Source organism: Lethenteron reissneri, chromosome 54 (genome assembly GCF_015708825.2).
Source record: "Lethenteron reissneri isolate LAM-NWPU_2019-01 chromosome 54, ASM1570882v1, whole genome shotgun sequence".
Classification (NCBI taxonomy): domain Eukaryota; kingdom Metazoa; phylum Chordata; class Hyperoartia; order Petromyzontiformes; family Petromyzontidae; genus Lethenteron; species Lethenteron reissneri.
The window spans coordinates 895,686-921,280 of NC_083832.1; the positions used below are offsets into that span (position 1 = coordinate 895,686).

The following is a 25,595-nucleotide window of genomic DNA, read 5'->3' on the forward strand; positions in this document are numbered from 1 at the left end:
GTGTGTGGATGATGGTGTGCGTGGACTACGGTACTGTATGTAGACTATATTGCGTGTCAGGAGCGGTTATCGCGCTGCGCTACCAGCCTGGCGACACGAGTTCGATTCCCGCTCATGGCCAACACCGGTGACAATTATCTGAACCGGTCCTGGGCCTCTCGTACGTCAACTCAGCCTCAAATGAGTGCGGTGTTTAAAACATCGTTACTACGGAGACAAAGGTGGTGTTTGCCACCCACCCCCTCGTGTGCCGTGGCGTGCCGGCCTTCAAAGTCCTCGTGAAGAGCACCTGCCCCAACAGTCTTTTAAGGCTATACGGGACATTTTTGTCGTTGTGTTAACGATATGTGTAGATGACAATAGGTGTGTGGACTTTAGTGTGTGTGTGTGCTTGCTAGTGGATGTGTTTTGACCTTAATCTTGGATTACCCTGCTAGGGCTGCCGTGCCTGAATTTTGGAGGAAGTATCCACTCCCTGTGAGTGGTTAGCTGATGTGCCATCTGTTCAAGAAGTACGAAGGGCGATCCGGAGCTTCAGACCGTGTAGTTGGCGAACTGCTGAGGGAGGGTGGCGTTTGTGTGCAGACTGCGTTTTGTGCCATCATCACAACTGCCTTGTCTACAGGGAAGGTTCCGCAGGATTGGAAGGATGCCCTGGTGGTCCCTATTCTTAATAGGGGAACCGCACTGATTGTAACAACTCCCGTGGAATCTCCCTCCTCAGTGTGCCGGGAAAGGTCCTGGTAACAATTATTCAACATCGCCTTACCAAACAAGCTGAAGAGAGGCTTGCAGCTCTGGATTATTATTCGTACTTTCTCAGCCCTAGACAATCTGCTCACAATCATTAAGGACCTTCATGATGGTGGGCAGGCCCGGATAAATCTGCGTGGCTGGGGGTCGGAGCTAATTTATGTTCACCTTGTGGTGCGACCGGGACGTCCTCTGGCCCCTACACTCTTTAACATCTTCTTTGACCATGAAATTCGAGAAGCATTCCATGGGTGTGTAATGACTTCGGAGACACGGACTGTATAGGGAGTATTTATTTGTATACATTACAGAGACGACTTGAGCACATAACGACGACTGACGACGGAACGACGACAGTGTGGGGCCGACGCCCGTCTCCTCCACTCGCCCCTCCTCCTCGTCGGCTGCCTCTGCCGATCGGGTGATCAGCCTCACCGCGCCAGCGCCCTCTCTGAGGGACATGGCTAATTGGCTGGCTTACCACCGCCCGGGGTTATCTCGCACACGCCCACGTGCACCACTCCAAAAGCGAACGCGGTGGCGTGCACGCGCACGCCCCTGCAGGCGCATATTTCCCACACACGCGCGTAACCATGCGCGCCCCTGCAGGCGCTCGTTTTACACAAAGGCTAGCGCTAAATAAAACGGTGATATGAATATGCGCGCCCACCTCCGGGTGGTTAAGCTCTAATCCGCTTGCACACAAAGGCGAGCACTTAAAACGGCGGTATGAATATGCACGCGCACCTCTGGGGGGTTAAGCCCTCGCCCGCTTGCACACAAAGGCTAGCGCTAAAGGGCTGCGCGAATTTGTGCGCACCTCGCCATTAATGCTATTGCCGCTGCTTAAACACGCGCGAGCGTCGGCGACCGTGTATGTTTTAATACACGCGCGCCTCACACACCCCCTCAAATTACCAACACCACGCCGGGGTTCCAGCCCTGCGCTCGCTCTCCCGCGCACACCATCACTCACCCTAATGCGGCGCACCACGGCACGACCGCACCCACGCCTGCAGCGATCTCCTCTCAGCACGTGCGCACACGCTGCAGCTCCACGCTCACTCTCTCGTGCACACCGTCCCCCCGCGCAGTCGCACCACACACAAATCGCAGACACCACGCCGATGTTCTACCCACACACACAGAAATCGCACTGCACCGATACTCTGTACTAACGTTTATTAACGGCGCAAATACACACTACCTGGAGGGGGAATACCTTGCGAGAAGAGCTTAGCCCGACTCTGCCTACGAAACCAGTCACTCAAACGTCCTACCACGTACCTCGAGTGGCACAAGGAGGCAGGACGGCAGGGAGTGGGTCTTGACGGCCCGGAGGTTGACAACTGACTAAAATCGTCCTGGGCTACTATTTTTATATCCTTAACTTCAAAGGCCCAGGGTGCCATTGTACCGCACAGTCAATCATGTGCTTACCCACGCCGCCGTCCCTTTCCACCATCTCTACCATGGCCTAATCCCCTCACTTCAAAGGCCCAAGGTGGCATTGTACCACGCGGCCAATCATGCGCTTATCCGCACCGCCGTCCCTTTCCTTGTTTTGTACCTTTCTTGCTCAGGGTTCCATCCTCCGTTCTCCCCCCCCCCCCCTCCGAGTTGTACCTCATTGCGGTTGGCCCAGGGAACCTTTTCTTTCTGCGCCCATACAATTTAAAAAAATTTTAGGGGCATCGCAATGTCACCTGCCCTGCGAGGGTCGGCCAATCTCCTGGCACCGGGAAACCGTGGGACTTTCCCTCTAAGGGCCCTTCGGATTAAAACCCGATGTGCCAGGCAATCCCCCGCCAGGACATTACGTGGGTGCGCTGCGTGCGGGTGTGTGTTTTAGTGCAGGGGCCGGAAGGGCATCGCGGCGCTTGCGGAGTTGCTCCACGGTCGTGGCACAACAGCGATGGCAGCAACGACAGCATTGACCCCAATTCCCACGGCAGCCCAGAACCCCACTTCTCGCCCCCTTTTATGCCCCAGCGTGGCCCATGCCTCCGCCCCTGGACACGCCCATCTTCTCGAACTCTCTCACAGGTTCCTGAAGCTCCCAGATCGTTCTCGTCTTTGTTCCCTGGCCTGGTTATTCCCCCTTGTGGCTGCTAGTCGTATATACTGTCTCTGTTGTTACCACTCGTCTCCTATACTGTCTCCACACCCGTAGTTACCACTTGTGGCTGCTAGTCCACGCACCATCTCTACAGATGTACCTGTAGCATTTCCATCTGGTATAGATCCAATGGGAGGCTGATGATGCTCGGGTTAAGTCAAGGGATGACTCCCTATTGCTCAACCATGGAATGTATGCAGATGATCTGGTAATTACTGCCCACTCTGAGGAGTTGAATACGCTACTGCTAATCCTGGAGTGTGCTACTAAGAGATGAGGCCTTACCCTCAACTCCACAAAAACAAATCACCTGCCTGGGTAGTTTACGTCATCGAATGCTCCCCTCCCCCCACTCTGCGTGAGTGATGGGTCAGTTGTGGAAAGTGTGGAGAAGTTTCCGTACCTGGGCAGTGAGCTTATGACCAGCTCCGCTTTAGCAGCAGAGGTCTCACTCCGAATCAGTCGAGCAGCATTATCATTTATATGGTTGTGTAACGCTGTGAGCTATCTGGTCTATCGCTCCCTACGAAGCTGCGGGTCTTCTCGGCAACAGTTCTGGCCTCCGTTTATGCTTATGAAACATGGACCTTTCTAAAGGAACATCTGCGCCGGTTTGACACATTCAGACTGGCCCTGCCGACGATCCATCCTGGGTTTAAACAGACTGGATTGTGTGAGGAGCTCATATATCCTTTAAGACAGTCCCATTCGTGAGCTCCTCCAGCAGGCGAGGCTGCGTTGGCTGGGTCAAGTAGCCACCGCATGACCAAGCAGCTTCTGTTTCGCCGGATAGAGGGGGCTAAACGAGCACGACATGGGCTGGAGCAGAGATGGAGTGATGCGGTACGGGATGATGTGGAGCTGCGTGGACTGATACCAGCGGTGTCAAGATCGGCCTCTGTGAAGGAAGCTCGTGAAGGACGCTACTGGACAGTTGAAGGCAGTCGCCCTCCAACAACAATGGAAAGCGGAGGAGCGATGCTCACAACAACGAGTGGAGCGTCGGGCGGCTAAAACACAAGTTGGCAAAGTAGGGGGCACAGTTGAGGAATCTGCGTTCGACACTTCACGTGGCCTCAAAAGTGCACCTAGCCTGGCACAAGCGCCGTGGTGACGTCACCGCCGCTCAGTGGCGAATGGCGCCTGCTGTCGTGGTGTGAGGGAGATTCAGCGCTGTGTTGTAGGTGCTTGTGCCGTAGTTCAGTCGCTCAGTTCGAGTGCAGGCGCGCACGGGAGCGTTCACAGAATGGCGAGAGCGCCCTACCCTGGACATTAACGCAAATGGGACATTTTCATACTCCAGCTGATCATCGATTATCCGGCAGCTTCCAACATTGATCCGGCGGTCCCGGGCCGATCCAGCAAAACCGCTCCGAAGGCTGTAACCAGTCCGGCGATCGTCAAACACAAATCTGTCAACCCCTTATCAGTGCCCTACCTTATTTCAGACCAATTCCGACCGTATTGGTCACCCCGTGCCCTTTATAATCTCAAGGTTCATCCAACAAAGTCCCATCACGAGGGAGAAACACAAACAAATCTGTTTTTTTGCCCGCATTGAAACGTCTGTACGCCGTATGGACCTGTAAACTCAATTTCCCTGTACAAGAATACGGGGACACCGCGTGGGTTGACAGGCATGCAAACACACGTGAATCATGGTTGTCTTGAAACAAGAGCGTAGTACTCCGCACATCACCCCATGCAGAGTCTTCGACATTGGAGTGGTAAGTATGGTACACTAAATATGGTAACGTATTACAGAACGATGTTTATTTGTGTCTATTTGTACCTTTATTTACGCTAATTTCAAATAGTAAACAAACGTAAAGCACAAAAAAACGCAACAGCTAAAACAGCGTTATACCATAATGTGCAAAAATAAGCCATTTAAAATAATGATGTAGTAATTATCCGGCGTCTTTGAAAATCCGACACCCCCATCGATAATTATCGATGGACGATCGACTGTATTTTCTTTCACGTGAATAAAGGTGGACGTGGCCACGGTGTGTCACTTTGCTTTCAGCGGAGGCGGCTTAGCTCCGGCTGTCGCCCAGTGTCCTTCGCTCATTTTCAGAGCGGTGGGGGGGGGGGGGCACTTTGGCCGATAAGACATCATCAGCGGTGTGAAGGCCGCCACACACTTGAAACCATTGCGGGGTTTTGACAGCAGCACGTCGATGTTGATGATGGGGAAGTGTTGTCACTCGTGTGTTGTCGGTGGGGCCAGTGGCCCGCGGAGGCTTGCAATGAAGAACCACCGCTGTTGGTGCAGACCGGGCAGGAGATGATAACTTCTCCTCGCCCTGTGTCATCGCCCCTGCAAAATTCTCCGGCACGTGTCGTGACGGGCACCGCAAGATCCCAGCCATGCCCGTCCGGCGCTCGCCGAGCTGCTTGGGTCTCCAGTTGCTGAACGAACACATTGTTATCAGGTCGGCACTCGTCACGAACAAAGTGCTTGCCACAATAGAACCGCGATACCTCGCTGATCTCGTCAATGAGCGTAAACCATCATCACGCGAACTCCGGTCATCCTCGCAGCGGCTTCTGGCTGGCCATCAAACAAAGAAGGTCCATCGCATCGCGCGCTTTCGGATGCACTTCTACGGCCGTCTGGAATGCTCTTCCTTCCGATGTTAGGACGCGACTGAGAGCTATGCACTTTTAAATCTAGACTGAAAACGAATTTCTTTAAAACTGCTTTTTGTGTTTAGTTTGTTGTCCTTCCCCCGCACCTCCGATGAGCACGTTAGGCTATGTAGGGTGCGGAAAAGGTTCAACATCTATAAGTAAAAAGGCGAAGGATGTCTGACACTCAACTTGCTTCTGGTTCCTGGATCGTCGGCTTCGGCTCCGAAGACGAGACATGATGGAGGAAATATCCATGATGTTGTTTTTGAAGAGTGACATTTTAGCTATATATAGTATTCGCAAATCCTTCTTCAGTGCAATTGTCAAGGTTTTGAATCTTTTCAGATAAAACATTTCCGAAAGATTACATTTTACAACTACTACACACCTCAGCAAGACGCTATGGGAGCAATACATATGATGTATTTAAAAGTGTAATTGCATTATCTTGTATGTCTATCTTCCATCTATCTTTAATATATTTATTTAATATATTTATTTAACATACATCTTTCCAATTATCTATCTTTAAATGCATATTTGATTTGAAAAGATAAGTTTAAAAAAATGTGTGAATCTGTATTTAAGATCTGCTAGATTGACGAATGCCAAGCCGGGTCGAGCTGGTACCGTAACTTAAAGTGCGTCGTTCTTACCGGCAGGCTCCCACGGTTCGGTCATCATCTGAAGCGGGCCCAGCCCTCGCGGTCTCCCCGCCGCTCGCATCGGGGCAGGCAGCCGCAGTTGCTGCACGCGGCCACCAGAGGACGGCGCCCGCTACGGTCGCCCACACAATTTGCTGGCGGATGATCATCGCAACGGCGCGCGTAATGAGGCCTCGCGGGGTGGGGGGCGTCGCGATAAATTGTTGCTCGGGTTTCTCCACCTTTCCGAAATGTTTCACCTTGCCCCGGGAGACACTCGGTGATACAGGAGCGAGTGTGCCTTGCAAAACACGGAGCTGGATGGCTCAGCGATTCCAAGACGCCATCGCTGTCCGAGTTGATTGAATAGAACCACTGCCTTCTTGCCTGATTGTCTCCTCCGTGTCTACCTCCCAGTGGGATTCGATGTCCGCGTCTCTGTTCTTGTCCGTGACTGTCTCTGTGTGTGTCTGGCTGCCTCTGAGTCCCTTAGCCGTGTCTGTCCCTCGCTGTGTTTGTCTCTCGGTGTCTCTTCGTGTCCTTTGTGTCGTGAGCCTCGTCGTGGTCTGTCTCACTCCGTGTCTCTTTCTGTGTCACGATCCGGGCTGGCTTCGTCTCGTTCTTACCGTCTCATTTGGATTGTTTAACGAAAGACCCTAAGAATTTGCACTATACAGCTTTATTTGCTCCGTGGGAATGTGCAAACAACCAGCCGCGTGTACGTGGTGCATATGAATGATACATGCGCATGGATTTTAAATCCACATTTAAAAAAACTAATTTCTTTAGAAATGCTTTTTGTGTTTAGTGTTGTTATCCTCACCCCCGCACCTCCGATGGGCACGGTTGGCTACGTACGGTGCGAAAGAAGTTCAACAGACACCAAGTTGACACCATGGCTGAGTGATTACATGGTGAGTGTAATCACCAGTTACCATCCACCAGTGTGTGGACCATTTACATAGGGCGGTGGGCGGTGCGTGGCAGACAGGAGCCACGAAGGGTCCATTCGAGTAAAACGAATCGTACTGTACAGCACAGGGTTATTGAAACAAGTTTTGCTGGCTGGCGGGAGGAACGGACGGGCAGACGTTCACGTCCAAGGGACGTTGGAATCAACAAGGTGCATGGGTCGTGATACACAACCCCTCCACCAGGTAGACCCCACTGAGGTACTCTATAGCTCACTTTCAGAAACGACCTGGCCACAAATGATAGCTCAACGGAGTGGCTTGTCACGTGGAGATTTATAGCAACCGAATACTCGAAACGTATGTGTTGGCTCTATATGTGGAGGGAAAAACCCGGGGGACCTGGAGAAAAGTCCACGCGACCACGGGGAGAAACACGAAAACTCAAAATATGTGGCAGGCGTCAAGGTCGGAATCGAACCCACGACCTCCTGAACACCAGGCGAGGTAGTTAACATCTCCTAGCCACCGTGATGATGAGAGAAAGAGACCACAACTCCAAATATGCAGCAGGTGTCAGGGTCGGGATCGAACCCACGATCTCGTGCATACCAGGCGAGGTAGTTAACATCTTCTAGCCACCGTGATGAGAGAGAGACTAAAACTCCAAATATGTAGCAGGCGTCAGGGTCAGGATCGAACCCACGATCTCGTGCATACCAGGCGATGTAGTTAACATCTCCTAGCCACCGTGATGATGAGAGAGATAGACTAAAACTCCAAATATGTTGCAGGCGTCAGGGCCGGGATCGAACCCACGATCTCGTACATACCAGGCGAGGTAGCTAACATCTCCTAGCCACCACCTCCATCGCCAACTGCTGCCACGCGGCATGAGAGACAGGGTAGGGGCATCATCTGAGTAAATATTCCTCAGAGAGTCTGTGGACTGATGGGAGTTGTGCCTGGAGACTGCACGTTAGCGTGTGGCGCCTGAGATGGTCGCACACGTTCTGAATGCAGTTGACGCGTGAGACGGTGTTGGATTGACATGAGCAGTTGCCATTATAAGACATGGAGCAGAAAACGCACCATGGACCCCCATCCGATGAGTAACTAAGGGGGGCCAAGGAAGGATATTGAGGGTAAAACGCACGGCTTGCCATAGGGGAAGCAGCTGTCTCCTCTGTCTCTTGTTCCCTCCATCACGCGAACGTGTTTATGTGGGCACGTGCTTTCTTGTCAGCAGACTGCGCTATGATGCCAGCAACCCAAGTTCAATTTGGGACAGTGGTGCATCCATCAATCATCACTGGCAGCTGCTGTGAACACTTTCATTAACAAGCCGTGTTGGACGAGACTCAAAGTTAAAACTGGTTCAACACAGTTGAAATCCACGCTTGTCTGTGGATTAATATTTATTTATTTGTTATTTTACTTCTTGTAGCCGAGTCTGGCTTCTCGAGATTTGATAGGCTGATATCTTCCCTGTGAATAGCCACATCATGGACACTGCAGGATGCAGGTCTGTCTATTCTTCATTCTGATTATTTGCCATATTCAATCCTCCTCTGGATCACCCATGTTCTATCCACGACTGTGCCGCCCCATGTCATCAGTAATGGCCACAATGGGCCCACCGTGGGATGATGGCCTCTGTACATGGCCATGACCCCTCAGTCTTGCAATGGCACAATCCATCTCATTCCTGCACAGGAACTCGTCTCATTGAGATGCAGCGATCATCCATGCGGGCGCGATCTCTGATTTGGATTCCATTCCACTACTACGAGTCTCGTTCATCGGCCATCATTCCTTCTGGCGATGAGTCCTACCAAACCTATGTACTTGTTTTGCAAGCCGACATGCGCCAGCTCCATGTGCGCGCCTCAATGGAGACTCCAACACGAAAGGACCACAGTGTCTGGTCAACGCATCATGGCCACAGCCCTTAGCGCCACCACGCATCGCCAAACATCTCGGAGCGGTGACAGACAGGCGCGTGTCTACACGCGACGACGCTGAGGACAGCGCTCACACGGACACCACCACCACCACACAGGCACCGTAGCGTGCGGGACAGGGGGAACGTAGAGGGTAGGGGCTGTAGCCAAAGGGGTATGAGCTATAACCGAGGGGGTAGGGGCTGTAGCCGAGGGGGTAGGGGCTGTAGCCGAGGGGGTAGGGGCTGTAACCGAGGGGGTAGGGGGGGGGGATGGAGGGAGGGGGGGGGATGGAGGGAGGGGGGGGGGATGGAGGGAGGGGGGGTGGAGGGAGGGGGGGGGATGGAGGGAGGGGGGATGGAGGGAGGGGGGGATGGAGGGAGGGGGGATGGAGGGAGGGGGAGGCATCGCGCACGGACAGGGAGTGTTGTACGGTACTTCCTCTGCTGCAATATCGTACAAACAATGAGAAGAAGAGGAACGGGCAGCTACGACAGAAGGTGCAGCAGTAGCAGCAGCAGCAGCAATGGTAGCAGCAGCAATGGTAGCAGCAATAGCTGTCGTGGCAGAAGTAGTAACAGCAACAGTAGCAGTACAATAGTATCAAGAGTAGCAACAGTAGCAGCAATTGTAACAGTATTAGCATAAGGAACAGCAATGGCAGCAATAATAGCAGCAGTAGCCACTGCAACAGTAGCAGCAGTAGTAGCAGTCGTCGTAGGAGCAGCAATAGTTGCTCGCAGTCGTCGTAGCAATAGAAGCAGCAGAAGTGGTAGTCGTAGCAGCAGCAGAAGCAGCAGTAGCAAACATAATTAGCAGCAGTAGCAACATAATTAGCAGCAGTAGTAATTGTAGTGGCAGTTATATCAGCAATAGCAGCAGTAGTAGCAATATCAGTAGCAGCAGTAATAGCAGCAGTAGAAGCAGAAATAACAGCAGTAGTAGCAAAAGCAGTAGTAACAGCAATAGCAGCAGTAGAAGCAGCAGTAGTAGAAGCAGTAGCAGTTATAGCAGCAGTAGTAGCAATATCAGTAGTAGCAGCAATAGTAGCAGTAGAAGCAGCAGTAGCAACATCAGTACCAGCAGTAGTAATAGCAGCACCAATAGTAGCAGTAGTAGCAGCAATAACAGCAGTAGTAGCAACAGTAGTAGTCATAGCACCACCAATAATAGCAGTAATAGCAGCAGTAGTACCAATAGTAGAATCAGCAATATCAGCAACAGTAGTAATAGTAAAAGCAGCAATAGCAGCAGCAGTAGCAGCAATACTAGAAGCAGCAATAGCAGCAACAGTAGTACCAATAGTAGAAGCAGCAATAGCAGCAACAGTAGTACCAATAGTAGAATCAGCAATAGCAGCACGAGTAATAGTAGAAGCAGCAATAGCAGTAGCAATAGTAGAAGCAGCAGTAGTAGTACCATTACTAGAAGCAGTAATAGCAACAGCAGTAGTAGTAGCAATAGTAGAAGCAGCAGCAGTAGTAGTACCATTACTAGAAGCAGTAATAGCAGTAGCAATAGTAGAAGCAGTTGTAGTACCATTACTAGAAGCAGCAATAGCAGCAGTAGTAGCAATAGTAGAAGCAGCAGTAGTAGTACCATTACTAGAAGCAGCAGTAGTAGTACCATTACTAGAAGCAGCAATAGCAGCAGCAGTAGTAGTACCATTACTAGAAGCAGCAGCAGTAGTAGCAATAGTAGAAGCAGCAGTAGTAGTACCATTACCATTACTAGAAGCAGCAATTGCAGCAGTAGTAGTAGTACCATTACTAGAAGCAGCAGCAGTAGTAGCAATAGTAGAAGCAGCAGTAGTAGTACCATTACTAGAAGCAGCAGCAGTAGTAGCAATAGTAGAAGCAGCAGTAGTAGTACCATCACTAGAAGCAGCAGCAGAAACGGGAGTGCGAGCGCCGCGCGTGTCCGATCCGCAGCATTGGCGCATGCGCCACACGCCCAGTGCCATATTGGAACAGAGGAGGAGGAGGGTGGCGCTCGTCCGGCCGCCGCCGCCGCTGCTGCTGCTGCCGGGGGGACCCCGTGGCGGGAGAGGTTCAATTCGCGTCGGCTGGAAAACACTTCCCTCGCCTGCTCCGAAGGTAGGGACGCGATGAGCAGAGCCTCTCAACCCCCCACCACTACTACCTCCCAAAGACTCGCCCGGGGGTACGCGCGCTCCCCGCGCTCCCCGCGCTCCGAGTCGCGTGAAGGATTCTCCGCTCGGCTCCGCTCGGCTCCGTCGTCTGCGCACTCATTCCGCATTCATTCATTATTTACGCAGTTGCACGGAACGCGTCGAAATAATTTCGCCGCGCTGTTGATGTGGGGGGGGGGGCGCGAAGAGACTTTGTGATGCGCCAACCCCGAGTCGAGTCAGCGTGTGTGTCACGCACGCGTGTGCGATTCAAACGCGCTCCGTACAGTGTGTGTCGCTTCCTTGTCGGGAGAATATCGTGTGTACACCATCGACACGAGCAGCAGCGACAGGGTGATCCGCAAACGCACCGATCCCGAGAGCGGCGTGGGGATGGGCCCTGAGCAGGGAAGTGATGATGGGTCCCCTGCGGAATCTCTCCCCGACGAGACCCCCCCAAGCCCCCCATGAGAGATGCAACGCCGGCCACTCGCTCCAGCAGGGACAATTCGAAGGCTTCCTACCCCCTCGGCTGTAGCGCATATCCCCTCAGTTACAGCTCTTATCCCCTCAGATACAGCTCTTATCCCCTCAGATACAGCTCTTTACCCCCTCTGTTACAAATCTTATCCCCTTCGCTGCATAATAAATAACCCCTTGGCTACAGCTCTTACCCTCCTCCGCTATCAGCTCTTACCCCTTCCGCTAACAGCTCTTTACTCTTACAAATCTCACCCCCTCGGCTACAGCTCATACCCACCTCCGCCACAGGATCCTATCCCCGTCGGCTCCAGCTCCTTGATGAGACAAGAGTTCTGCGACTGTCGCCTGCCCGACTCTGTGGGCCGCGCGTCGCGTGCGACCTCCAGGTCGCCCTGCCCGTGCACCGGAGAGTGCGGGGACAACGCCACCCCTCCTCCTCCTCCCCCCCCCCAAGACATCTGCGTCGACGCGGAACAGGAGGCCAACATTGTCCGGAGGGGCTCTCTAGGGCTCCATCTGGTGGAGGAGGCCCTTCCCGCCAGCGGGGCCGTGAGCCGGAACCTTGCAGGGCTGCGGCTCTACCCGAGTTGCGTCTGTGTTGTTCCTTGTGTCGTCTGTGGTGTTCCTTGTGTCGTCTGTGTTGTTCCTTGTGTCTTCTGTGTTGTTCCTTGTGTCGTCTGTGGTGTTCCTTGTGTCGTCTGTGGTGTTCCTTGCGCCTTCCGCGTCACACTTTCACAACCTTGCCAAACAACCCAGTTGATGTGGATTCGCGTTTCATCGCTCGCCCTTCGTGCCCACAGCTAGACACGCGCGCGCACTTTGTCGCACCTCCGATTAGCACGATTGGCGACGTACGGTGCGAAAGAAGTTCAACTTACATACTGGACATACGTTACAATCCCCCCCGCCCCGTGCCCTGCACAGATCTCTAGACTCTCAGCGCCTCGCTCCACACTGCTGGCTTCCATCTAGTTGAGTGGAAACCCACCGCAAAATGCTTTCATCTAAGGGGGATGTTGTAGCAAAAATATAATTAATGGACACTGAACTTTGTATGTGGATTACCTGCCTACGTATACTCTATCTCACTCTGCCTTCTTACTCAAAAACATCTCAGCCTAATTCTAGATTTGAAGCTTTCGTGACTGCAAGGATTCATATTCTTAGGCTTTTTCGGTAAAGTCACGTAGGTAAAAAATTAATATTAAAATTAATAAAAGTAAAATAAAATAAAAATAAAAAATCACGTTTCGGAGGCAACGCAAGCTTCCGTCTTCAGGTGGAACCGTCACAGCTACGACAGCTGTATCAAGTAAATGAGAGATTACAAGAGATACCACTCCGTATATATAATGGTTGAGGGGGGAAGGGCCATATTAATAAAAAGTGTGCCGTTCCTGGCCCTTCCCCCCTCAACCATTATATATACGGAGTGGTATCTTTTGTAATCTCTCATTTACTTGATACAGCTGTCGTGGCTGTGACGGTTCCAACATCTCAGCCGTTGCATTATTATGCAATGCCTGACGGACAAAATATTGTGGGGTGATCTTTCCAGCAACTGATTCGAAGGTTTGGTAGTTCCGGCCCTTCGGAGTTCTCGGAAAATAGGTTCGATTGAAGTCACATTTCAGTTTTCTAGCCCTTCTTGGAGCATGGTGACAATGTACATCACCCAAAGTGACAAGGATGTGGAAAATACTTTATATAATTGTAAAGGTTTGAACAAGGACACCATCAGCTACAAATTCAAAGTGCCTCACTGCTCACACAATGATTGACGTGGTGTGGTGCTCAACTCCTTGAGCCAATGGTCTAAATTCCACATTACGATGGCAGGGCCCAGTTTACCCATTGTACAATTACTGTTGGATTCCTAAAAGGTGGAACTCCTTTAAAATACCCCGTAGACAGAATGATGGGCACTCCCAGGGTGCAATGCCTAGCACATAGCATGTTGGCTGTTTGTATTGAGCAGCAATGTGACACCATGAATTAGCATGGTTGGCTACGTACGGTGCAAAAGAAGTCCAACATACATGAAAACGTGTACACATTCTGTGTGCAGTCTGTTTAATTATGTTTTAATATAAAGTTCTTCGTACGCAATTATAATACTTAATCCTGACATGTTCTATGAATAAATGTTTGAATATGGTCAGCAATGTGGAGAGGGTTGGATAGTGGATATATTATATCGGGTGCCATTCTGTTGTCTACCAGTGCAGGAGAGACTTTCTACCCCTTGGCTCTCTTGAGCAAGGCACACCTTGACGCCACGAATAATACTGAGTGATAATGGCCTTTGTTTTCTAGACTCACCGAGACCCAAGACTCAGGAATGTTCCTGCATTGGGATGGTTGGCCACTGCTATGAATCGGTGTTTATGGTATGCGGAGGAGGAAGTTAAAGTTACTGGAGTACATCTCTGCATGCGAGGGTACAGAGTATTTGCCTGCTATACATTTTCACGTGATAGGCCACTTCGTTGAGCTATCATTTGTGGGCAGGTCGCTTCTAAAAAAGAGCTACGTAGCAGCTCAGTGGGCCCTACCTGGTAAAATAAAAAATAGTTTTAGTTTATAACGTTCAACACTTTGCGTATGCAGTATTAAACATATGTTTGTACTGCCATCATCTCTAGGCCACATAAAAACCCAAGCCCACATTTAGTATTTCCTCTGTCCACCTACAGCTACCCAGGATCAAACCAGCTTAACTTTTGAGAGTTGATGAGATCGAGAAATGTCATGGTGATTTAGTCACGGGCAGTAAATGGTATTTGTTATATCGTGCCGGTGTTTTGGTTAGGATTAGGTTGGGGCATTGAGTTAGCGATACAGTTCAGGATAAGGGTACGTTGGTATTGAGGTATAAGTAATATAGTTAGTATTAGTCATGCTCTACGTATGTACTGTTGAACTTTTTTCGCACCGAATGTAGCCAACCGCGTTAATCGGAGGTGCGGGGGAAGGACACCACTTCCAATTAGAAGTTGCTATCAGCGAATCCACATTCTCGTCTCACATTTTAATAGAATGCTCTCAAGGTTTCTGAGGCGCATCCTGCCCCCTTCGGCCACCATTCCATCGGCCGCCAGACTCGCCTCTCGGCCACGACATGGGCTTCGCGCACCCTGCCAGAGCGCCACTTCCACTTGGCCGAGGTCTTGGCGACGTCTCGAGTTGTCGGCGGTGCCTGGGCCCCCGATGGCGCGCCATCATTATTAAGCCCCTCCGTGTGGTTTACAAGCAGGCGTCATCTCTCCGCACACCTTTGAACCTGCTGTAGGTTTCGTGCCTCGTCAGTGTACATTGCGCGTATACGATGACCCCCGGGCCAGCCGAGTCGGATTAACCGCACCCGGCCACCAACACCGGCGACAAAGATCTGAACCGGTCCCCGGGTTCTCCCTAGGTCGACTCGGCCTCAAACGAGTACCTGGTGCGGTGTGTAAACGTCGCCACTAAGGGGGGAGACCAAGGCGATCGGGCGTGTTTTCTGGGCCACCCACCCCCTCGTGTGTCACAGTGCCGGCCTTCATAGGTGCTACCGCTCGAGCACGGCACTTGCCCCAACAGTCTGTGAAGGCTACACGGGGGAACTTTGTCTTTTGTTTCCACCTGAGTTGAAATTCGTCTCGGCGGCCGTGCAGAAGTGGATTTGGTGGCGTGCAGCGAAACACCAAACACAACGCCGTTTAGACCCTGCAGTTGATTAACACGCTCAGACAGCACGGCCAGAGATGCACGCGGAGAGAGGCGGTCACAGCATCGGGGCTGGGGGGAGGGTTCGTGTTCGTCAACGTGAGGCGTTAGGTGGCTACAGGTTTAATGGTGGTGAGTGCTAAGCAGTTAAGCATTGGGGTTCGTGGCTAGCGCATTCGTGTTTTTATGGTGAAAGATATGGATGGGGGGGGGGGGGTGTTTGTAAATCACAGTATTTAAGAGTTATGGTTCGTATGTCGGGGACAAAGCGGCCAGGGTTGGTAGTCGTGATCCCGTCGGGTTCGGGTCAGCGAGTCGTGGGTCGTGGATGGGGCGAGCGCTCGTGAGTCTGCAGCGTCGTGAAGTGGCAGTGGGGCTGGAGACGTGGAGGCGGCCACCGGTCCCCGCGAGCCGCGGGGCCCCCACGGGGCCTCGTGACCTCGTGGCTCGCGAGCGCTGCACGCGCGGAGGGCCCCGAGGCGGCGGCGGTTGTTTGGCGGTGGTTTGGTGGGAGACGACTCGGGGTGAAGAAGACGAACCTCGCTCGTGGCGCCATCACACGGCGTCTCGCCGCTGCTGCAGGCAGCGAGCCGGGCAGCCAGGCGGGGTGGGTGAGGGCTGCCGCCGAGCTGCCGGCAAACTGCGGTTCGACCGCCGCGCGCGGTTAAACGCAACGACGGCGCTGGGACGGCGCTTTAACAACCAAACACACCCAGCCCCCCATTATATTTGTTGTTCATCAAACTGAATCGCGTTGCGAGAGTCGTGTTGCGTGACTTGCGGGGGTGGTGGTTTAACGCGCCCTGCTCAATTCTCAATTCAAAGGCAGTGGTTGTCATGAGCGGCAGACGTTGCCGCGGTCTGATGGAATAACGCGCTCTGCCTCGCTCGCTCTGCCCCTCCACGTAATTGAGGAAACACAAACAATGGGAAGAGTCGCCGTGACTTCGTCTCTTTTTTTAAGTCACCGCCGGACCTCGTCCAGGGCGATAGCGGATTGCAAGGGCTCGTAATGGCCAATGCGTGGAGGCCAGTGAAGGCCGGACGCGGCCTGGCCCTGCCCGGGGCCCTGGCTCCGAGCTGGGGCCCTCCGTGGTGTCCGCGATTCCATCGACAGGTTGAGGGAGGGTGAAAACAAAGCGCCCATCGATTCTCGAACGTTGTTCACTGGCGAGACCCCTCCAGGGTTGGTACAGGAGGAGCTCTCCGCTTCATTGGACCCCCTGCCCCACATCACGCGTTACAGAGTTCAATCTGTGGGGCCACAGGGGGCCCGAGACAGCCGAGCTGCTCACCAGCCACGAACGGTGCTCTCGATCAACGTTGCAGTCTATAAATTGACACGCGTGTGTATGTGTGTGGGTTGAGCAAGGTTGTAATTGTTATTTTATATATATATATTATTTGTATTACAAGGTAAGGCCCACTGAGCTTTATGGCTATTAGAAGCGAGACTGGCCATCGCTAGTGATAGCTCATCGTGTGGGCGTTTATAACAACCAAATAGTCTAAAAGTGTGTGATGTTGATTCTGAATGTGGATGAGGGAAAAATCGGAGGGTCCGGAGAAGAATCCAGGGAGAAAATGCAAGCAAAAAATATACAGGTTTGGCATCGAACTCACGACCTCCTGTATACCAGGCGAGGTAGTTAACATCTCACCGCCGTGGCGAGCTGTTTTTCGAGTGTAGTTATACAATAATCATCTCCTGTCAAACTTAGGGCATTTATATCTGTTGCTATGTTTGATTATTTATACATGTTTTAATTTCTGCAAAGTGTTCACTAAAGTCATTTAGTATACTGTATTCTCAATCCACGCGACCGCGGGGGTAAAGAGAGAGACGCAAACTCCACAACAGCAGGCGTCAGAGGGCTTGGCAAACGAGACGATATGGGAGGGGGCACAAGCATCTGCGTGTGACAGTGGTGTGAGCACCATATGTGGGGCGTATCTCGACAACATTGCAATGCGTTATCTTTCTATATGTTTGATAATTGACCATGTTTCATACCTCTAATTATTTCATATGTTGTCGATATTTGAGGACGCTTTTATTTAATGTTGCCCATATAAATAAGATTTGTACTTACAGTATATTGGCAAAGATGAAGCGTGAAAAAAAACATTAAAGCATAGCAAATGTCGTGCCATGCATGTTGCGAATTATTGTGTGTATGTTGAACTTCTTTAGCACCATACGTAGCCATCCGTGCTAATTGAGGACGTACTAACTGAATAATCTCATTCAATTATATTGTCGAACACCAAATATATGTAAAGAATCAAACATAGCAACAGATGTCATGCCATCATTAGATAATTTAATGAGGAGTAAGCTTTGCACCATTTTTTTAAACGATTCTGCGTTTTTTGTTGTGCAATGTTGTGGATTGATGGCACTTTTAATGCCTAATATTGCATTTTTTTATTCCTTAATTGGCTAAATCTTTTAAAAGAAAAACATTTGAAACTATATGATTTACCTTTTTAAAATTAATTTGCATTAATCAGTATTTTTTCTCTGTGTAATGTCTGTCATGAAACGATGTGGTTCATATTGATGAAACCTGACGACCAGAAAACAAAGACGGATCACGCATTGCCACGGATAGTTGTATACGGCTAGTTGTACACGGCTAGTTGTACACGGCGTACTGCAGGTGAAACGTGTCCGTGTGGCTGCCACGTGGAGTGCTGCAGTGGGTACATGGTTCGATTCTGACAGGCTGGCCCCGGTTAATATTCTGGGAATATTCTGGGAATATTAACCGTCAAAAAAATACGCACAACCTGCTTCACAATGGATGTAAACAGCAACAAAAAATCGTGGCAATTTGAAAAAGAGTAGGCTGTTGCGTTTCTGCGTCGTGGCCCAAATTTGCCAAATGTAAAATAAAATTAGTCGCGACTGAGTCACTTAATTGTTATACTCCTCTACTGCAAAACCACTGAGCAGTACCTTCCTGAAACAGAGTATTGAGATTCGGTGAGGCCGTTTTAAGTGTGTCTGCGTGTGCATTTATCTGTATGTGTGGTAAGCGGTAGTGTAGCGGTTAGTGTGCTACACTACGAACCCGGCAACCCAAGTTCGATGCCAGTGGCCAACACCAGTGACGAATATCTGAACTGGTCTTGGACCTCCCCGATGTCGTCTCAGCCTCAAATGAGTACCGGGTGTGGTGTGTAAACATCACCACTTGGGAGACAAAGGCGATCGAGCCTGGTGCTGGCCACCAACCCCCTCGTGTGCCATGCCGACTTTCATAGGTGCTCGCTAACAGCAGTTGTCCCAACAGTCTGTTAAAGGCTATATGGGGGATCTTGGTCTTTTTAAATCCTTTATATTAAGTTCACTTGCTTGCTTGCTTGCGTGCTTGCGTGCTTGCGTGCTTGCTTGCTTGCTTACGACCGTGCAAATCTTTCGGTCGTTTTTTAACCCACTTCCCGTGATTCAATCGGGCTGACATTTTGCACACAGACTCGTTGTGCGTGACAATTAATTTTCGTGAAATTTTTTTTCCACATTTTTACACTTTTTAGGAATTTTTTTGTATATTTAATCACCAATTGCTTAATGGTGGCAGGCAATCATCTGACCCATAGGTGGCAGCCATCTCAAGCCACGCATATAAAGGATTTATAGTGAAAAACTTTGTTTTTACGGGTTAATTTTTTTGTGTATATATGTGGGAGGCAATCTGGTATAGGTTAGTGGCGACCCGAGTTCAATTCCCGCTCACAAGCACCAACACCAGTGACGGCTATCTTAACCGGTCCTGGGCTTCCTCTAGGTTGATTCAACCATCAAATGAGTACCTGGTGTGGTGTGTAAGCATCGCCACTCGGGAGACAAAGGCGGTCGAGCCTGGTGCTGGCCACCAACCCCCTCGTGTGCTGTTCTGACTTTCATAGGTGCTCGCTAACAACACTTGTCTCAACAGTCTGTTAAAGGCTATATGGGGGATCTTTGTCTTTAGTCTCTGTCTTTATGCGTGCATGTGTGCTTGACTTTGAGGGTGATACTTGGCAGCTTTTGTGGAACCAACGATGCTGTTTGCTGCTCTCTGTTAACTCAGCCAGACCTGCGCCCGGGCAGAAGTGATGCCCTCTGCCTAGGGAGCCGAGAAGCGTGCGATGGAGAGTGAGGCGGACACCGCAGCCAGAGAAGCGTCTCACGGCCATCCTGAGGCTCAGACTGCCACGTGGGTCCCGGCCCATGCCAGTGAGTCAGGTAGGCAAGGCGTTTATTTCAGTACCATTGTCTTTATCAAAATCATCAGCTGTCTGTCACCTCCTTATCACTCTGCTATCGTTACTACCATGGTTACTGTTTCCATTAAATTATTTTGTTAATTCGTCCACCCATATAGAAGACTCGGTCTACCACCAGCCTGTTTTTGTCTCTTCCACACTTTTCAACCACCACGCTGTAGGTCACAACAACTAACTCACCCACTCATCCACTTACTCACTCACCCATTCACTTGCCACACTGCTGCAGGTCACAGGACGTGTCTTTCTGATACTTCCCTCCCACTGCTCCACTGCGGAATTCCCTCCCATCCTCTCTGTTTTCCCCAGGCGATTATAATACATAACACGTAGGCTTTCGCGACCAATGTTATTCATAATCAACGATTTTTGGGTTTAGATCGCGTTTATTTATAAATGTGTCGTAACCCTCCACCACCCGACACGGCCAATCAGTAAAAATGTGTCACGTTGACAAAGACAAATAGTTCACTGCTTTAGCCCACCGGTGTGTTGAAGCAACAACATTTACAATTTGAGTACGACGTTTCGCTGGTAATTGCAATCAGCATCATCGGGCAATTCGCCAGAATGGTGAGGCTCTCCTGTGTCTCCCGTTCTTATATAGAGCAGCAGCAGGGTGACGTCATCATTAACTCATTAACTCATCAGGTGCAAAGATTCAAGGGGGGAGTTATTGTAATTATATACTAGATTAGTAATCAGGCTATTGTTACGATGCGAGTTGTAGATTAGTAATCATTTGGAATGTGTTTTATTGTGATTATGCTACATTAGTAATCAGTTAGTGGTTGTTTCCCTTATAACCATGGGGTTCTATGGGAGGCGAAACGTTAACCAAAAAACTGTTAACTGATGTCACTATTAACCGAGGGACTACTGTAATAACCTTGTTTGATTCAAGCATCTCGTTAACTCTTATTCCGCATGTTTGATAGCGCTGTTTGTTGCTGGCCAGTTGATACTTTAGGCCTTTGTGTGCCTGCTTATTGTTTCTTTGCCTAGGCGTGTGCTGCAGTGAGGAGGGCGAGGAGGAGGAGGAGGCTTGGTTCGGCTGGGAGGAGTACCTCGACGAGATAGGAGCCGTCGCTGCGCCACACACCAGCTTCTTGCACGTGCGTGCACACGCCGGCGATGGGTCGGTTATTGAGAATATACTAAATGACTTTAGTAAATACTATGTAGAAATTAAAACATTTCTAAATAATTAAACATTACAAGAATTATAAATGCTCTTAAGTTTGACAGCCCATGATTACTTTGTGACTACACTCGATTAACTGCTCGCCACGGTGGCGAGATGTCCTCCGGTTTTTCCCTCCACATTTAGAATAAACATCATGCGTTTAGAGTATTTAGCTGCGATAAATGTCCACTTTGATAATCCACTTTGTTAAACTATCATTTGCGATAGTTAGGTTACTTCTGAAAAATAGCTTCATAGCTCAGTGGGCCTTACCTGGTAAAATCCTTCCCTAAGTCTCGAGACTCTCAGGAGGGTCCTGCTGAGCTTGCACACTAGGGGGTGATGCGCCTATTGCTAAGAAAACGAACCCCAGGTGGCGGTGGTGGTGATTATGACGGTGATGATGATGATGCGCCGCCACCCCCAACAGGTGGAGCGGAGCCTACAGAGCAGTCTCAGCGCCGGCATGCTTCTGGAGGTGGCGAACGGTGGCGCGCCGCCCGCCACGTTCTGGCCAGCGGAGGTGGTGATGACTTGCGGCCCGCTGCTGCTGCTGCGACCCGTCGGGCACGGGGGCGACCGCAGCGCCGACTTCTGGCGCGACATCCTGACGGCCGAGCTGCACCCCGTGGGGTGGTGCGCCCGGCACCAGCGCAGCCTGGTGCCACCGTGCGGTAAGCTACGTGGCGGGTGCCCGACTGTGGCGGTGGGGGGTGCGGAGGGTGGCACGGGAGAGGCCGAGGGCCGAGCAGGAGGAGGAGGAGTGGCAGGGCGCGGACCGGGTGGCTGGCTGCGTTAGCACTCGCAGAGGAAGTGCTGATATTTTCGTTGTGGGAATTTTCCCGAAATGTAATTCTAATTTTGTATGTATGTTAAACTTCTTTCGCATCGTACGTAGCCAACGGTGGTAATCGGAGGTGTAGAGAAGGGACAACAAGCTAAACACAAAATCCGTTCTAAAGAAATTCGTTTTCAATCTCTTTTTAAAAGTGCATAGTTTCAGTGGCTTACAAATATCGGACAGAAGAGCATTCCAGATAGCTACAGAAACGCATATGAAAGCGGGCGATGTAGTGACCGTCTTTATTCGACGTCTATTTTCTTTAGATAAGATGGGCATTGTGCCACAGGAGAGGGCATCATACGGATCCTCCACCCTGTGATGGAGAAAGGCCCACGGAACCAGATATCACAGAGCTACCTCTGAGAGCCCTTGAATATGTTCTCTGATCCACACAGTAGGAAGCTGAATTTTCCCACTCACCCTGCATATGAGAGTAATGTTCTCCATAATAAAGGTTTTTTGGGTTAGATCGCGTAAATATGAATGTGTGGGTAAACCCGCCACCACTCGACACAGCCAATTAGTAAGGTTTGTCACGTTAACAAAATGTGTCAATTCGTTACGACTTATGCACACTGGTGTGTTGGAGAGTAATCCCACAACATTTTACGTGATCTAACCCAAAAAACCTAATATTGGTCACAAAAGCCGATGTGTTAAAGCGGGTAATGTTTATCACGTGACAGTTAAATCCATATTTTAATACTGATAGGAACCTCCTGGTTGCACCAGCCCACAGGGGATCATTGGGTCCGTCGTGCAGGGAGGGGCTTGGTGGGGAGGGAGGGGCTTGGTGGGGAGGGAGGGGCTGGGTGGGGAGGGGCTGGGTGGGGAGGGGCTGGGTGGGGAGGGTGGGGAAGGGCTGGGTGGGGAGGGTGGGGCTGGGTGGGGGGTGGGGGGGTGGGAGTGGTGGGGTTGGGCTGGGTGGGGTTGGGCTGGGTGGGGTGGGGCTGGTTGGGGTGGGGTAGGGCTGGGTGGGGTTGGTCTGGGTGGGGTGGGGCTGGTCACCCCGTGGTGCCCTTATAAAACTCAACGTTTAACCTACTCACGCCGGCTTGTGCCTGCCCTCACAGTGGGGCATATTTACGGAATACACCACGCCGCCGTTGACCCTGGCAATTGACCGAGCAACCGAACGTTCCTACTAGCTTCCCTCGCAGGAATGTGTTTCTCAGAGCTGGAATTGTGGTGCAATTTATTGCGTAACGAAGTTGTATCTGATGGGTTTATTTCATGTGGTGGTAATTGAATTGGCCAAGACCATTGACACACATTGCACTTGAGCATTCCTTTTAATTACAGGCAGCTGCCTGGAATCGGCGTACCTGGAGATAACCCATGCTTATGAGAGGACAAGCACAAGTAGTACAGGTTGAAAAACCAATCTTGCTGTACTACCATCTTCAGGCCAACTGCTTTGCCTGACTGTCGAGAACAGTATATTTGAGGTAAAAGTATTATCCGGAATGCTGCGTGGATCAGAGCTAGACTCTGACGAAGCAGCTCGACGGGAGACTCGGCCGATAGCCGAGACCGGCATCGGAGTGGTCTCCAAGAGTCCGGGGACCAAAGGGAAGAGAAGGCCTAAGGCCAGGTGGTGGGAGACGGTCGGGGCAGATCTATTTCGCAGGTCGTGCTGCGTGTCCACTGTGAGCAGGCGTGGGGCCTGGCGGAGGAGGGTAGAGGGGAGCGGTGGGGCATTGATGGCTTTGTCCCCGATGGCGCCCCGATCTCGATCTCGTCCGTTCCCTGCAGTGATCAGAGAGAAGCACCCGCGCTGGGAGGCGCTGCTCGCCGAGGGCCTCGCGAACGCCCGCACCGCACCACCCAGCCTCCTGGAAGGGGTGAGCCGCTGCCCGGCACGCGCATGGCGCCGTCCGCTTTTGAGGGCGGGCGCCTTCTGTCCACATTCGTCTCTCCGCAGGACAAGCACGAGACTTGGTTTACACATCCCCTGGTCCACGCGGCCTTCTGGGAGTGTATTTCTTTTCAGCAGCATTGGTTTAATAAATGCAAACTCTTGCCCGGTTTCAACATTGAGTGTCTTGTCAACAGTCAGGGTTGATTTAGGTTAGGGACTCCTTTCTGTTAATTATTGGTCCTTGTTCGATGCGAGCAGTCTACCAGCATTGGTTTAAGTAGCTTCACTCTCAGTGGTAGAGTGACAAAAGTTAAAATCCTGAACTGAGCCCATCATCCCTGTGAAGTCAATAAAAATGAGTAGGACTTAGTGGAGAGGTCAACAACGGTCTCCTATGTAGACAACCCCCAACGTCATAGGAATGTGGAATTTCCATCGCTGGCTCCGGGCTGTAAACAGGAGCACCGTTGCCTCAATGCTCGTCGTTACATTATTCTGGTTGTATCTCCGAAACGGGAGCGGTCGGGCTCACGGGGTCTACGCCTTCCCTTACCGGGGCATCTCTTGCCCGCAGCCCAACCGTGGGCGGCCACCGGTGGAGCTGATCGTGCCGGGCGAGCGGCTGGAGGTGCGGGAGGCCACGGGGCGCGAGTTGCGGGCGTGGCCGGCGGCCGTGGTGCGCAACGTGGGCGGCCGCCTTCGGCTGCGGCCGTGCGGGCTGGGCCCCGAGGAGGCGGCGCGTGACGCGTGGCTCTTCTACCTCCACCCGCGCCTCCACCCGCTGGGCTGGGCCCGCAGGAACCGGTGCGCCGTGGAGCCCCCGGCCGGTGCGTGGCAAGCCGTCGCCGCCTCGTCTGCTCGCCCACCCCCCCACCCCTCGTGTGCTTTGGTTTCGTGTTCGGCGTTTTAGGACGGCAGTGCGGTGGTGACGTTCGCGCCACGCGTCAACAAGCGCTGCTTGGGTTTCCGGTACTGACCCAGGCACCGTGTGGCGTGGAGTTTGTATGTTCTCTCTCCTCCCCCCCCCCCCCCCCACCTGTTCGACATGAGTTTTCTCCGGGTTCTCCAGTTTCACTCCTCCGTAGAAAAAGCCACACACATACATTGCCATTGGTATTGGCCAAATTCTAATTACATTGTCTGTAATTGGTGTTATAACTTGTCAATGACATCCCATTGACATCCCAATGCTGAAAAAAGTACTCAATTGGGATCATACACACAGCAGCAGCAGCATCGCCCCCAACTGCGGAAACTTGGCAGGAGCCTCCTTAAAAAGAGTTGACACCCAGGGAGGCTTTCCTGGGTAAACAAGCAGAATCGTAATAATGAGTGAAAGAACGAGGCTCTTTGCACGGTGATGGTGTCGTCATGGCGGGGTTGATGATGATGGTGGTGGCCGCGGTGACGGTGAGCTTTGCGGTGGTCGTGGTGGTAGTCTCGGCGGTCTCGCACCACGTCGCTCGCCGACTCCTCGGCCGCCGTCGCCGCCCTCCTCTCTGTGCCCCCACAGCCGTCGCTTCTCTGCGCACAGCGGAGCAGTGGGAGGCGGCGCGTCGGGAGGCGTACGACCCGGACGCGCGGGACGCGGTCCCCCCAGAAATCTTCAAGGTGCGGGGCGTGCGGACGTTGCCGCTCTTCTTACTCAAGCGGAGACACGTCACACAATGGCGTCTCTTCTTTGGATGATGCCACGGGATCTCTATTGTTACACCCTTTAGCAGATGGCACTTGGCGTGCTTTGGTTTATATGCAGCGCACTATTGTATTATTTTTTACTTCTTTCGCACCGGACGTAGCCAACCTAGCTAATCGGAGGTGCGAGGGAAGGACAACCAATTGAACACAAAAGGCAGTTTTAAAGAAATGAGTTTTCAGTCCAGATTAAAAAGTGCATAGCTTCAGTGGGTTTCTAATATTGGAAGAAAGAGCATTCCAGACAGCGCGCAATGCAGTGACCATCTTTGTTTGATGGTTAGCCTAAAGCTGCTGCGAGGATGACCGGAGTTCGCGTGATGGTTTATGCTCCTTGACGAGATCAGCAAGGTATTGTGGTTCATTTGTGGCAAGCGCTTTGTGTGGAATGAGTGCGACCTTATA

The 25,595-nt window shown here is 51.5% G+C and overlaps 2 protein-coding genes across 7 annotated transcripts in view; one reads left to right on the plus strand and one right to left on the minus strand.

Annotated features, from left to right (window-relative positions):
- Window positions 1-16,440, minus strand: part of LOC133356451 (uncharacterized) — a 69,645-nt gene extending 53,205 nt beyond the window's left edge. Inside the window, exons 1-4 of the mRNA XM_061573984.1 lie at window positions 16,306-16,440; window positions 14,758-14,820; window positions 11,899-12,013; window positions 11,165-11,247 (exon numbers count right to left, since the gene is read on the minus strand). Coding sequence (XP_061429968.1) covers window positions 11,165-11,247; window positions 11,899-12,013; window positions 14,758-14,820; window positions 16,306-16,440 — 396 coding nt within the window. The remainder of the gene's footprint in view (window positions 1-11,164; window positions 11,248-11,898; window positions 12,014-14,757; window positions 14,821-16,305) is intronic.
- The window catches only part of LOC133356587 (scm-like with four MBT domains protein 2), a 56,300-nt gene continuing 41,678 nt past the window's right edge, over window positions 10,974-25,595 (plus strand). For 2 of the 6 annotated variants that reach the window (XM_061574178.1, XM_061574183.1), the window contains exons 1-7: window positions 15,778-15,936; window positions 19,413-19,563; window positions 20,610-20,719; window positions 21,221-21,464; window positions 23,390-23,478; window positions 24,070-24,322; window positions 25,009-25,106. In XM_061574178.1, coding sequence (XP_061430162.1) covers window positions 19,467-19,563; window positions 20,610-20,719; window positions 21,221-21,464; window positions 23,390-23,478; window positions 24,070-24,322; window positions 25,009-25,106 — 891 coding nt within the window. In that variant the 5' untranslated portion in view covers window positions 15,778-15,936; window positions 19,413-19,466. Of the gene's footprint in view, window positions 11,104-15,777; window positions 15,937-19,408; window positions 19,564-20,609; window positions 20,720-21,220; window positions 21,465-23,389; window positions 23,479-24,069; window positions 24,323-25,008; window positions 25,107-25,595 lie in introns of those variants that run through there. The other 4 variants (XM_061574181.1, XM_061574180.1, XM_061574182.1 and 1 more) reach the window with 4 other exon arrangements.